This window comes from Struthio camelus, chromosome 1 (genome assembly GCF_040807025.1).
Source record: "Struthio camelus isolate bStrCam1 chromosome 1, bStrCam1.hap1, whole genome shotgun sequence".
Classification (NCBI taxonomy): domain Eukaryota; kingdom Metazoa; phylum Chordata; class Aves; order Struthioniformes; family Struthionidae; genus Struthio; species Struthio camelus.
Genome location: NC_090942.1, coordinates 105,517,880 through 105,532,818, shown reverse-complemented (window position 1 = coordinate 105,532,818; position 14,939 = coordinate 105,517,880). Strand labels below are relative to the sequence as shown.

At 43.1% G+C, this 14,939-nt stretch overlaps 1 protein-coding gene across 5 annotated transcripts in view; it reads left to right on the top strand.

Moving 5' to 3' along the window:
- MPZL1 (myelin protein zero like 1) overlaps window positions 1–14,939 on the top strand; it is a 42,824-nt gene that overhangs the window by 15,820 nt on the left and 12,065 nt on the right. For 2 of the 5 annotated variants that reach the window (XM_068909447.1, XM_068909456.1), the window contains 4 exons: window positions 160–320; window positions 3,594–3,807; window positions 10,939–11,071; window positions 14,069–14,174. In XM_068909447.1, the coding sequence (XP_068765548.1) occupies window positions 160–320; window positions 3,594–3,807; window positions 10,939–11,071; window positions 14,069–14,174 (614 nt within the window). Of the gene's footprint in view, window positions 1–159; window positions 321–3,593; window positions 3,808–10,938; window positions 11,072–12,575; window positions 12,650–14,068; window positions 14,175–14,939 lie in introns of those variants that run through there. The other 3 variants (XM_068909474.1, XM_068909466.1, XM_068909484.1) reach the window with 3 other exon arrangements.

Here is a 14,939-nt window from a genome sequence, read left to right as displayed (position 1 = left end):
ACTTTGTATTACAGGTATAATGCGATGTCTTTGGACAAACTTGATGTAGAAGTGATACTGTCTCTTCTTTCTTCCCCTTACAAACAATGTGGTGCAAGTTACCACTGCAACCTTGTTATCCCCAGGTAGCACTAATACCTGTTGTTCTCCTTCCCACAGTCACAGTGTCATCAGTAGAGGTAAAGACGCCGGAGGAGATGTTTGTGGAGAATGGGACAGACGCAAAGCTTCCATGCACGTTTACATCTGTGGAAGTGATCAGCAGTGCAGCATCTGTTTCTTGGAGCTTTCAACCAGAGGGAGCAGCAACTCCTATCTCAGTAAGGAACAAGCCTGGGAGGGAAGGCTGCGATAGGTGTTCAGAGACCTTCTGGTTGCTTCTGAAAACAAGCAAATACAGATTGGAGTAGTCTTCCACATGTCTTGTTTCCACCGCTCTGATTTTAAGGGAGCTTTTCTAGCAATATTTGAAGATGTTGCGATGTGCTGGATACTATTTTAGACTTCTAGAATGTGCAGTGACTGTAGCGTACACTAGTAGTTCCTTTATCAGAGAAGAGAGGTGTTGGTATAGTAGCCATGTGTACAAAGTAGACGAGTGTCTAGGAATCTTCTCCTAAATGCTGTATCCAGTCTGTGCTTGAAAACAAGCTGTGGAGCTATGTACGGAATGATAGCTGTCACAGAACTTGAATTACCACTTTTAAAATTGTATTGTACAGATCTTTTTTTTTTTTTTTTTTTTCCTGCCTGTGTACTGTTTCACCTGCCTTTTGGAAAGATTTGCAATGAGACCAGTCTCTCTACTTTCAGAACAGATTTTAACTGTTCATCTTCACAAGTAGTCTCTTCCCCATAGTTAGTTACTTGGTAAGTCAAAAATCAGACTAGCAAGCAGCTCAGGCTAAGAATAATTGTCATCACTCATTTCCTGTGCATTGAGCCCAAGTATGCTCAGATCCTTTGGGTCAGAACCTTTGAGTATATGGTTGTGGTAAGTTGTTCTTTCTCTTCTTCCTCTGTCACATGAGCTGTTCACACCTGCACATGAGCTCCCTGGCATTCTGCCTCCCATTTGTTCCCCTACCCTGAGCCAGAATTTAGAAGAACCAGAACAAGGAACTCCAGGGCAGGGGGATGTGGGGCAGCAGGTTCCTCTGCCCATGGGTGTTGGTCTCCCTCCCTCTGCTGCAGACACAAGATTGTGCAAACTCTAGAAGCTGTTGTGTGCTCAGAATAGAGATGATCCAAAACAGTACTTGAACATGTTGCTCAACATATAGAGCTTTGAAGAAACTGGAAAAAAATGCTTGGTTTTGAAAAGGGAGCTCTTCTTGTTGGAAAGCAGAAGTGGTAGCTGGGCAAAAACTTAAGGAAGTAGGGCCTATTTCCTGCCACTGATTAATAGGATGGGTTAAAAAAAGCCCTCTTCCCTTCTCTGCAAAAATATCCTCCTTATATCCTATTTTTCCCATCCCTTTCTGCATCACTGTCTAAATCCTTATATTGCAGAACCTAAACTACAACTTTAGAGGATAACTTTTTTTGAAATTAAAGTCAGCTTAGAAAGTCTACCTGAGTGTAGTTATCAGCACAGCTGATAAGAAAGCAAACCGCATTTGAGTGAAAATGCTATCCAGCATGATCTGGTTTTAATCCTCTGTTCCTCTTGAGGAATTAACCCTGTTCATGTCAGTTACGTAGTTTGCTGGGCATTAATTAGAAAGATTGATCTAATGATCAACTTATGGCTGAGCTAAGTCAATGTTGCTCTTGAAAAGGATGGTTCTGTCCCTCTCTAAAATCAGCACTAACAGTCCTGCGGCCATGTGTTGAGGCTGGCTTGACTGAAAGCTCCTCCTGCTTTGCCCCGCCTGGTCCTCCCCTCACATGTGCCTGGGTAACTCCCCCAGCATGGGGAGTGAAAACATCTCTGAATGAGTGAGATATCTGATGACAGAAGAGTTTCACAACCAGCTTAGACCAGTCTAAACTCATCAGTTTTTAGGGTTCATGAGAAGTTTGATATTAAACCACTTAATCACAGACATAGAGTGACTTACATTATTTAACGCTCTTGTTTGAGGGTGTTTATCTTTGTGATTTCTCATCCTCCAGGTGAAAACACCTATAGAGCTGAGGAATTTGCCTCTTTCCTCCTAGACTCCCAGTTGGATGCCTCTCCCCATGCATGGGGATGTGCTAGTGCAGAGGTTGTGCTAAGGGCTCTAATCCAGCTGGAAATGCTGCAGCCTGAGGCAGATTTCCTCAGAAATGTTGATAGGTGAACTTTGTGCTAGCAGACCTCTTACCAAATGAGACAATTTGTTGGATTTATGCCACCCTGTAGACAACAAACAAGCATCAGATTGACAGAAACATGACAGATGCAGTCACGTTCATATACCTGATCTGGATCAGGCTTGCGCTACCAAACGATCAGTCAGAAGGCAGGTCTGATACAGATGATGGTGGAATGACAAGCCTCAGATCAAGGGTAGGAACAGGAAAAGAGATAGGACATGACTTGGACAGAGGTCTGGTATGTAGCCAGCCTGTCCTGTGACAGAAGGACTTCTTTCTACCTTCATTTTGAAGAGGAAGATGGAATATAATTTTAAGTTTCTTTAAGCATGCTTCAGAGACTGAACTGACTCTTAAGGTTGCCTTGCTCCCTTTCAGAATGTGAAATAAAAATTGAAGTACTCCTGCAGTGCAGTCTTGACCCCTCTCTTAGGATTTTGACCAAATAGCCCGTATGCTTCAAAGCAGACTTTTGTCCTGTTGAGCTCTGTGCCCTATGCTCTTTACTGCCGTAAATGCTAATTTTAGTTGGCTGTAGCAAGTAAAGGAGCAATTTTTCCTCAAAAACTGTACTAATTCTTTCTTTGGGGTTTTTTGGTCAGGTCTAGGGAATACAGGGACAGTATTCAACTTAGTCACCTAAAAATCAAGAAACATGATTGATTGAGCATTGATTAATTTCATTGATCATGAAATTTAGTCACTTTCAAGGTTGCTGGAACACATCTACATACACTTTAAATTGCTGATGTGGTTTTTTTTTTTTTTTTTCCTGGAATGGGGGAAGGAGGGTCTTGCATGTTAATGTTAAATTAGCTGTACTGTAATTGCAAGTCACGCACAGCAAAACACTACGTAGAAAATGCAATATCCTTTCCTTCCAGGGATGCAGGAGGCTTCCTCTGCCTGAAAGGCAGATGTCTGTAATCCAGAACAGTTCTCTCCTTTAATTATTCCTGGGTTACCCAGACTTTTTCTCCTTCTCCCCTTCCTGTCTACCAATCCCCTACCCCAAAAACAGCAAAAAACAAAGAAACAAACAAAACGCTTGTAATTTACTGTGATAGTACGATTAAGGTGTAAGCCATAGCATGGTTATTTGTCTGACCAAGAGGCTTACCGTTGCATGCAACATGCCAGACTAGAGTGGTGAGACAAGAGAAGCAAACCTCAAATGCTATAGCTGTATAATATAGGGGGTTTGGGGAGAATGCTGTGATAGTGAGAGAAGTATGCTAGCTCTATAATCTCTAATTAGATTGTTCTTATACTCTTTTCCTTGACTACAGTTTTTCTATTACTTTAATGGAAAGCCATACCCTGGAAAGGACATACCATTTAAAGACAGGATCACTTGGGCTGGAGATCTTAACAAGAAAGATGCTTCTATCAGTATAGCAAACATGCAGTTCCGGGACAACGGCACTTACATTTGCGATGTGAAGAACCCACCTGACATCGTTGTCAAGCCAGGTGAAATCCGACTTAGAGTTGTGGAGAAAGGTATTCACCCTATGTGATTATTATCCCCACCCCTCGTGTGTGTGTATTCCGCCTTTCCTGGGGTGGGGGTGAACTGGAGGAAACAACTGTCTCTAATTTTCTTCTTCCAGGTCTTAATAGTCCAACTATTATCCAACTATAGTCTGTCAACTATGTAAAACACTGAATGTCTTACCGCTTTTCCCTCTATTTCCACAAATTCTTAAACTTTAACAAGTATTAGCAGGAGCTGAAGTCTGAAAATCAATCCCAGTTTTCCTTCCTGACTATCACAGACCTTTCAGGTTGCTGGAGGGTAGTAGTTATAGATGATTGGTTTGGCTTTTCTGAGAGGAGAAAACAAAAACAAGAAAAAAAACAACTCCTTTTTCCTCTGCCTCCCTCGACACTGGGGATTGTGGTTTGGCTTGGAAAATATGGGCTGTTTTTGGTTAGGTACCGCATAGATCACAGACCAGGGCAAATATGAAAATTTGGCAATCAAAAGTCTACCAGGTCTTCCTTTCTGACCAAAGGAGCTAGGACCATTCCATCCAGCCATTAGAAATTCCTGAATACTTGTTTAAACCTCTTGAAGAGCCTTGTTTTTAAACAGGCTTTCAAATCATTACTGTGTTAACATCTGAAATAAAACAGCACTCTTTCTTAAAAGACATACAGTAATACTAATAAATCATGTCTCTTCTGTACAATGATAATATTTGTTACCCCATAGATTGCATGCAAAACTTTATTCTGTATTTTGCTGACCCACTGTAAGACTCATAGGAATTTAGAATCATCATCTAGCAATCTCCTGTTAAAATTTAGCTGGGAGCAACGGTTGAATTAACTGATACTGATGAAGTGGAGTTGGGAAAAAAAGATCTTAATTGCATTTATCTTATGATTTTAATCAAGATCGATTGAAATAACCTCCTGGCTTGAAGAAAGGGAAAATGTATATGGTTGACTGAAGGCAGGGGGAAACCAACCCTGATGGAAATGCAATATCTCATTTCCAAGTCCTATGAATGGTTCCTCTGTTATGCTACATCAAGGGTTAGGATGACTTATCACAGAATGATGGAGGTTGGAAGGAACCTCTGGAGATCATCTAGTCCAACCCCCGCTGCTCAAGCAGGGTCCTCTAGAGCACATTACCCAGGATTGTGTCCAGACAGCTTTTGAATACCTCCAGGGAAGGAGACTCCACAACCTCTCTGGGCAACCTGGTCCAGTGCCTAGTCACCTTCACAAGAAAAAAGCTTTTCCTCATGTTCAGATGGAGCTTTCTGTGTTTCAGTTTGTGCCTGCTGCCTCTCGTCCTGTCACTGGGCACCACTGAGAAGAATCTGGCCCCGTCCTCTTGCAACTTTCCTTTCAGATACTTGTACACATTGATCAGACCCCTCTCAGTCTTCTCTTCTCCAGGCTGAGCAGGTCCAGCTCCCTCAGCCTTTCCTCATAGGAGAGATGCTCCAGTCCCTTTGTCATGTTAGCAGTCTTTTGCTGGACTCACTCCAGGAGCTTCATGTCTCTCTTGTACTGGGGAGCCCAGAACTGGACCCAGCACTCCAGGTGAGGACCCACCAGGGCTGAGTAGAGGGGCAGGATCACCTCCCTCCACCTGCTGGCAACACTCTGCCTAATGCACCCCAGGAGACCATTGGCCTTTTCGGCTACAAGGACACATTGCTGCCTCATGGTTAACTTGTTCTCCACCAGGACTCCCAGGTCCTTCTTGGCAGAGCTACTTTCCAGCAAGGTCAACCCCCAGCCTGTCCTGGTGCCTGGGGTTATTTCTCCCCAGGTGCAGGACCCTGCACTTGCCTTTGTTGAACTTCAGGAGGTTCCTTTCCGCCCATCTCTCCAGCCTGTCCAGGCCCTTCCGAATGGCAGCACAGCCCTCTGGTGTGTCAGCCCCTCCTCCCAGTTCTATATGGTCAACAGACTTGCTGAGGGTGCACTCTATCCCTTCATCCAGGTCATAATAACTTAGGAAATCTGAGGAGGAAGGAAAGAAAGTGACAGTCTCTTTGGAACACATCTGGTGTACACAGGAGAACAACACTAATCTTCCAGTGTGGGTACCTATTGACACGCAGAATGGTGCTGCTATCTACAGTGCTAAAGTGTTTGCATTAATGTGCACTTAGCCTTTCTTTTAGTCAGGCTTTCTTTCAGTATTCATACCGACCCTTATAAACCCTAAGGACTGGCTCCTTCCAGTCACTTAGGGCTTCTGATTAGCATTTAGTAGCAGTCGTCACAGTTCAAGAGCACTTCTATTCCATATGTCAATTTGGCTTTTCATTTCCCCAGGCTGGCCAAAACATCTGATTGCTCTAAGTAAGGTCGAGATCAGCTAAGTTGTGTCTATTCCTACAGTAAAATGTTTCTCACAGTGATCAGACTTCTAGATGAATAGGTACTGAGGACAAGAATGAATGTTCATAGATAGCAGTGCTGATACTCCTATTCTGTTTGATTTCAGGACGTTAAAGAAGACACCCATGTGTGTGCACATGTCTAACTAAAAAGATACTGCTGCTATAACAATTGTACCCCTGCTCATGAAATCATTCCATGTACTTATACTTCTATAGGCAAGGTCTATAGCTACCTCTTCTTTTCATGGAATGATTTGAGGTGGAAGGGAGCTCTGGAGGTCTTTTCTCCCTGCCCCACTCCCCACACCCCCAGTTTTCCTTTACTGGGAAGTTTGACTTCTGTATAAAATAGGTCAGTTTATTTTCTTATAACGTCTTGACATTCTCTATGAAGAAGCATTAAGGCAATTGCTGGATATGCAAAGTCAGGCTAGCTTGGCAAAGCCTCTTCAGATTTTTACCCAGGTTAAGCAAATGAAGACTGACTTTAGTATGCGAATTCAACTGATGTTTTTCAACATACTTGCATATTGGCCTCAATGAGCTAAGAAGTAAACATTATATGAATCTGGTCTTGAGAAAGTGAGGCCTGAGGGTCATCTGTGAACAGTCAAATGCAGTTTAGTATGTGCAAGTAACTCTTCATTTACCTAAAATAAAGAAATATGATGTATGGAAACAAATGGCTGCACCTGTTTTTCTTGTCTGCTACTTCCCTTAGCTGTCTCTCGCAGGAGAGAGAATGCTTTACTTTACAAATACAGAACAAAATCCCTGTTTTTTTTTTTTTTTTTTTTTTTGTCTATCCAGAGGCCTAACCAGAGTTTGCTGTGTTGGAAGGGGGTAGTTTAAAAACAAAACAAAAAAAGTGACTTGAAGGATCAGTTAAAGATACCTCTGAGGCTACAGTCCTAGAAAGTAATATGCAAAGGCAAGATATTTTCTGAAGGCAAACCTTGTATGGGCTAGAACAAATGTTGCTGGGCAGTTGAACTATTGTGAAATTTTCCTCAGGCCAAGCAATGATGAGAACTTAAAGTAATCTTTTTTTCATCATTCATGTTGAAAAGATAACTGTTATTCCAACTTCACTGCTACAACTGTTTGTACTATACTTCTGCTGCTTGCTGGCTGCCAGCAGGTTTAACTCCAAAGGAATTAGAGGGAATTTTGTTTAGCATCTTTCCCTGTCAGTGGAGCATCTGGCCAAGACACTCTCGCTGTTCCTGAGAGGGGCCCTGCATTTATTGGCTTAATGTTGTTTTCACTTACCTAATGTGGCTGATCAAAGGCTTCCTAACTCTAAAGGTTCAACAGGAGCTTAAGCAGATCATAACATGCTGTGCTTCCCATCGATTTGTTTGTACTAACACCAGCATTTTTGCCAGGTAGCACAAAAGTAGTCAAGAGAAAAAGTTGTACATTTTCAAGTAGTTCAGCCCTGGCACAATTCATAACCTCCAGGTACGCGTGTGTCAGTGCTGATGCTCTTATGAGTGACAACAATATAGTGCTCTAAAATCACCTCTGTGGAGGAAGTCTTTATAGATATGCAGCAGCAGTAGGGGACAGCAAGGTTATTCAGAATAGACAGCAGATAAGCACTCATAACCAAATAGGTTTGTCTGTAGGTATTATGCTTTAAGTATAAGTATTTAGCTTTCTGTGAAATTATATTTAGAGGTTTTAGCCACAAGCAGACAAGCTTACGGTTTTCCCAAGTGTTGCATGAACAACTGCACTATTGCATTGCTAGGTGAATGCTATTGGTATCTTTGAAATGAGTTGTTTTTTTTTTTTTTTAATCAAAAAAAGCATACAGAAGAGAAAGTGAGTGTACCTGTATGTTCACTGCAACTTATGGGCTCCTGGGGAAGCTGCAGGAGAAAGGAGAATGTGGGAATTCCAGGGACTAAGGGTCATAAGACACAAAAAGGAAAGGCGCTTGCAGAGCAGTACGTGCCTTCTGTACGACAAGTACTCTCACTTAAGGGCAAATGCACTGTGAAACATCCAAGTCCACTGTTGACATCTCTCTCAGGAACTGAACGGCATGCTAGTGCAGTTTTTCTCCCACCAAAAAGTTTCCCCATACAACCAGCAGGAAAGACCAGCACCACCCCCTCCCATGCCTGCGTGCGTGCGCGCACGCACGCACACACACAAAGCATTTTAGAAAAATCAGCAGGAAGTTATAGCCCCCGATACAGTTATAGGCACTTATGTCCCTATGGCCTGTCATTCCTACACTGTTGATAAAATACTTGTTGGAGCAACCCTACTTTTGATGGTCTTTAGAGCCAGCAGCAGACGTGCCCAAATTATCCCTCTGAAACACCACTAACGTCTGTTACAGCATCCAGGGTATCACCGAATAGACTGTCTGACCATCTCCACCCCAGAAATCCACCATGATGTTATCCTGTCTGAAGTCTTATATGCGTGCAGATATAAATATATATGCACACATGTCCATATGTGCCTGTATGTCATACATGACACAGAGCAGCATCAGCTGTGAAAAAGATGCCTGAACAAAGTCGTACCGACCAATGTCGGCATCTAAGTTCTAGCGGGGGCAGCCCAAGGCTTCTCAAACCAGCCCAAACTAAATTCTGTCTGCTCTTTGAAAGGAGGGAGGCGGAATGGTTTAATTTCACTCTCCGTCACGAGAACGTTGTTTTGCTGCTGCTGCAAAAGCCTCCAAAGCTGCCAAACTCCTCAAGTAACTCAGACTGTTGAAGAAGAGAGAGCTTCCTGTCTTCAGTAACACACAGCCGCAGTCCTGCAGCACCTTTCTACCTCTAAGCTCAGACAGCTACCGGCAGAAAGAAAAACAGAAAAGTGGGAAGGCACAGTTCTTCAGTTAAATTACGCTGTCATAAGTCAGAAAAGTGAATAAGTAAGCTTCTCTGTATTCTGTTGAACTCTGTTCTGAGAAGTAGTAAAGCCAGACTAGTTTTATATGTAAACAGATGTATTTTGTACCTTCTTTAAAACTCTGTAAACAGCATAATTTGTCCCTTTACCAAAAAACAACCCTGACAACAAAAAACTACCAAGTCAAAGAAATAACAAATGTAACATGGTGGGTGGTGTCAGTTAATCCATCTTTTTTTAGTATTACTCTGTCAGAGGATGCTCTGCACTATAGTTTTGGATTGCCACTTAAATTCTTGCTCTGAAAGCGTGCGTGTGGCTTTTTCTTTGTGTGCAAGGCAATAGGTGGTCAACCAACAGAAATTTACATGTTTGGATGCTTTTGTAGTCATTTATTTCTGCACCTGGAAAGGTGGCAAACACAAGAACTAAGGAACTGTTACTTCTTACATGCCCCAAAATAAATCTGCTTATCTCCACATGTGGCTCAAACACAATCTCTGTCTTCTGTACCTGAAAAGAATTGCCATTTCTTGAACTGTTCTCCTTAATAGCAGATGGATCTCTGGGCTGCCACAAAGGTTCTATAAAGAAGGGATGTCTTCCTCTGAAGTGTGGCGCTCATGACTTCATCTTTAATTTCTGACTAAGACTTCAAATTGCCATGTTGTTATGAGTTGGCCTCAAACACTGGAGAGCGAAGAAAGCTGTCGATGTGATATTCAGTGGAACGATGACATGATCAGTGAAAGGGCTAGAGATCAGGTAACCCTTCTCCTGGAAGTTATTGAACTGAAAATGAACGGTGATAAATGTAAGTCTTGTTTTGTTAGTATGATGCCCCTGTTTCAGCATACTGTGTTGTACAGCTCCTGCTATATAAATATCTGAAAATGGGTTTCATCTACAGACTGTGAGCTTGCTAGGAATGCTTTGTGTGAACATGTTTGGACACAAGCATTTAAAAAAGATTCTCTGTGTATGGCATTTTATCTTATGTTGATTCACTTGTGTTTGATACAGGTATTTAGTGTAGCATGGAGTCTTATGTGAAGGCCTTCAGCCTAAGATGTTTTGCATTAATTACGATGAAAAAAACCCACACAACTTTGTTACTGTTTTGATAATGGGAAAGGCTATAACAGCAATCTGTATGTTCTTCATCCTGTAAGTCTTTTGTACTCATTCTCCAGTTGGCTTTTATTCCTGGCTGCTCTTGCTTGGTCTGCCCTCCCCTAAAAAGTGCATTGGGGAAAAAATGAGTAAAGCGGTACTGTCTTCCTGTAAGCATATCTCTAATAACTTATAATGATCGTGATTTAAGAAGGGCAGAAACTACTGTATAAAAAGGTATAGAGATGTTTTTCTGAGACACCAGAAGCACGTATAAATGTTCTTAGAGTAATCATGGGTAGTAACTGGGCTGTCTGCATGCTACCCAAAGAACAGTCAGTGCTCTTACTCAGTTGGTTACTGATACATTAAGTTCAAATCTGCTTTCAAGTGTGCCTGTCTTTTCCTATTGACCTCACTGGGAATTGTCCGGATGAATGTAATTTGTTTTGCAGATACAATACGAGATAGAGTTGTCATTACCGTCACTTGCGTTCCTTGACATGTCAGTCAGAATTCTTAGTTCGATATAGACTTTCTTCTGGAGGACAGGGACTTAAAGAATGCTCTTGGTGTGTGCCCTATTCATTCATTATTCTGCTGGCTGCCTGCTAGAGCTACCATTGAGGCTGCATGTTTTCATTCCTGGCTATTACATTAGTGGCTCCTGCTCTAAAAGAATCCAAGGTCAAGAGCATTTGTGGTTTGCACTTCTGTTAATCAGGGATTGCAGAAGAGTTGAATGTTTTCTCCCTTCTCTCCCCAGACAGCCTGCCAGCGTTCCCCATTGCCATGGTGGCAGGGATAGTCATCGGTACGGTTACAGGTGTCTCACCGCTCATCTCTATTGTCGTGTGTCTTGTCGTGAGAAAGAACAACTCTAAAAAACGTTACTCTGGGTAAGAGATTTCCCTCCTCACCTTGAATGATGTGAGGAACAGTGGTAGGATCAGCGGGAGGGCTCGAGGGGGTAGGAATTGTTTCAGCCAAGTCTTAGCAATCATGGTTAGGGATAAGACATGGCCATGTGGAAGACTGGTCAGCTGCCTGGAATGATTATCTTGGTGCTGTGCTTGAAGAGACCTACTGATCATGAGTTTCACCTGAAAATCACTAAATGATGGAGTTGTTTACCAGGCACAAGCTTGTGTGCTCTAACAGCATTTAGTCCAAGATCTCCTAGCTCTGCCGTGTCCCCTTCCCTCCTGCCCCACTTCCCCCTCCCTCCAAAAAAAAGCACCACATGTGCAGTTTTAAGGAACTGTTTTGCTGAGGTTAAGACTGGATTTTCAGTTGCCAGTGTCTTGCTCCTGAGCCTGGAGTATACTTGCCAGTCCCCTTTGTCACCACTCTTACAATGTAGGAAGGAATAGCCACTGTGTATCTGTTCTCATTCAGTCTGTTTTTCAGTTAACTGTTACCATCCCTGCAAGGTTTTTCTTGTTAGGAGGATGTATCCAAAATGAAGCACAGAGCCTTCAGTGGGGATATGAGAAGGTTACAAGAACTAACAAAGGCAGAGTTGAGTGCTGTGGTGATGGAACTTGGTCGGGCTCTTTTCTCCTTCTCTCTAATTAGCTGTTCATTTGCTTCTGTAAGAAAGAGTGAAAATTGTTGTGTATGTAATCTTAGAAACAAAACCAAGATTTATAATTTTCTCTTGTTCTTTCCTCCCAAAATATTCCTGCTCCCTGCACGTTCTTTGACTTTACAAAAATAAACTCATGGGGATTTCTAAATTGAACTTTGCCCTGTCCTATTGCCAGCTGGAGAGCTTAGAGAAATTGAGTTGGCCATTGCCCAGTGGTAAGGCTGATTGTAGTGAAGGCGGCTGTGTGTGCTTAAAACTGTGTGGAAAGCCTGGGTTTTCTTTTTTGCATGTGTCCTTCCCCTAAGAACTGAAAAGACGCTTGCAGTGTCACACACCGATAGTGTGTGTGACGAGGTCTGCATGCCTTGCTTCTGGGTGACCTGCTTTCCAGTGCCTTCCTGCTGAAGGACACATGCTGGAGCTGAGCCCGGAGCAGTAGTTCATGCACTGTAAGTTCTTGTAGTAGGTTTAGCTACTCTCCCAGGAAAGTAATCTCTGAAGTGTTAATACTGCTTTCACTGACCATGCCAACTCTGCATGACATCTTAAGAGAAACCAGATGTGCTGTGACCCCCTCAAACTTACGAACTTCCTTCTACGCGACACTAACCCAGTGTGTGGTGGTGGTGGTGAGGTGCACTTACTTGTAGATAACAATTCTGCCTTGAACTGAGGTGGGCTGGAGCACTGGGAGGTGTCTGGAACCCCTGCATGGCCACGGTCTCCGTTCATGCTCTGACTTTTGGTGTTTTTTTTTTCTTTCTGCCTTGGTGTGCTGGGATCGGATCCTGCTTACCTTCCTCTCCTTACAGAGATCCTGATATAGACGCCAGATTGGGAATGTAACAGGGCTGGGTCTTCTCTTCCAGTCCCGCTAGACACCATGGTAACTAATCAAGTTGGTGGTTGCTGTTAATACCTGTGTGTATGTGTACACGTTTCCTCTTCCCTTGCTGACTAACCAGCTAGCTTTGGGCTAACATAACTTCATTGTGATTTGTGCTGGAATCTGTTGGCAAAGGGATGATGCATTTCACTGGGTGCTTGGGTTTCATTGTCTCATGTCTAACTGGGCCGGGATTGCTCCTTATCCCAAATGGTGTCCCTCCATCTCTTCCAACAGTGAGCTCGCCAGTGCATGGACTAGAGCACAGGAAATTCAGAGTCCTTTCCTTGCCAGAGTAAAAGAAAACTTCCCATACATATTCCTCTGGCTTGGACTGCTCTGGAGTTTGAAAACTGATGATTGGAATGGTCTAAGTACATTAGCTGCTTAAACCTGAATTATGACTTTTAGATAGTGCAGATCTTAGGAATTTTGTGAATGAAGCAAACAATTAATGGTTAGCTCATTTTAGTCACGGCTGCTCTGTCTCTGAAGCAGAGTTGAAGCCCCTTCCTATGGTGCATGGGTCTGCAGTACTTTTTTTTACTGCTGCATGTATGAGGAGCTAAATCTTCTATGGTTAAACTTATCCAAAGAGTAAAAAATGATTGCCCTGTGAGGAGGTGGTCTGCTTAATGTCACTGTCCTCATTTGTCTGTTCCTGTACTTGCTTTGTACACTGCCTGTCCACAAAGGTTAGGAGAAAAGGGTGCTCAGTGGTCAGAGGGTTGTGGTAGCAAAGGGAACTCCTATGTTTACTGTCAAGGAGGTGAAAAGTTTGATTTCCTGGGTGCTTGGGTAAGAGGAGGTAGAGCTAGCATGTAGAGACAGGCTACTGTGTGATGTTGTCTGTTGTGAGGTGGGGGGCAGGGCAGAATTATTTTGGCATTCTGCTGTAGCCAAAAGCAAGGGACCTAATGTGGATTTTGGTAGGAAGTGCCTTTGGGATATGGAAGAGCTGGTGGCTCTTGAAAGTGTTTGCTATAACTGCAGCAGTGGTAAAACCTTTGCTTCAGTGACTGAGACTATTTAGCGTACGTATTGTTAACAAATAATTGCTGTTCAGTGTTAAATCTGAAGCCTCAGTGAAGAAAAGGCATATATGGGTTGTGAGGTTTTAGACTGGTTGGGTTGAATGGGAATAGCTAGAGAACTTGGGTTTTGAAGAAGCTGCTGTCCTCTGTTAAGAGTTGCTCCTTCCTATTTCTCAGCAGTGAGACTCTGGGAGAAAGGATAGAGAAATAACTGGGGAGAGATGGAGAATGTGTGTGTTTATTCCAGAATCCATTATGTTCACTTTTACTTTGGCATAATCTGCCACTTTCATCCTGCCATCACTCGTTTTTTGTTTTTGTTCCTTTTTTTTCGTTTGTGCATCTTGAACGTTGTCCTGCAAACTCTGCTCTGCCACCTCGTCAGCTGCAGTACCTCTGAGAACTTGATGTCACCCGTTAAGCAGGCTCCGCAGAAGTCACCCTCCAACACAGAGGGTCTGGTAAACAGCGTGCCCGCCAGATCACACCAGGTAACTGCTTCCTGCTGATTTCCAAAGCAGGACCCTCCCACATCGTGGGGGAGACGGTATGGAAAAGATAGAGGCAGGGTGGGACACATCAGTTAGGTGCTGTTTGTTAAGGTGGTGAGGGTTGGTTGGTAAAGATGTCTGCTCCACACAAAAGACGAGCAGTAAGAGGCGATTGGTGAACTCTTCCCTAGAAGGCTTAGAGCCTTTGAAAGAATAGCACCTTAATATTAGCCGAGATGCAGTTGTGTGCCTTTTTTGTACTTCTGTATGACAAAGGTGATTCTGATCCTGTATGTTAACTAACACAAGTGGTGGCGAAGCTCAAGGATGAGAGCCTGGCAGTGATGAGGAGTGGGTAGTTGTTTAATGTAAAGACTACATTATCTGCTAGTTGTGTAACACCCTATACAGCTGCATAATCTGTTTCAGGATTTTAATGTAGGAGGAATTTCGCTTACTCTCTCCATCACTGTGAATGTGCATGCTCTAAGTGGCATTTACGTGAAAGTAAGCCAGTGCGATGCAAGCACTAACCAGTGATGATCAGTTTGAAGATGTCTCTTGCTGCTGAGAGCTCTGCTCGGCTGTCCTGTGCACCTGGCTTTTATGCATTTGTAACTGTGAAGCTTTCTCTTGTTCTTGCTAGTGTCAGCAAAGTTCTGCTGACTTTGAAGGAAGAAATTGGCTCTTATCCAGACTAACATCCTATGGGAAGTAAGTCAGAGGCAATAGAGCACACATCAAAAAGGGATTCTATGCAATGTA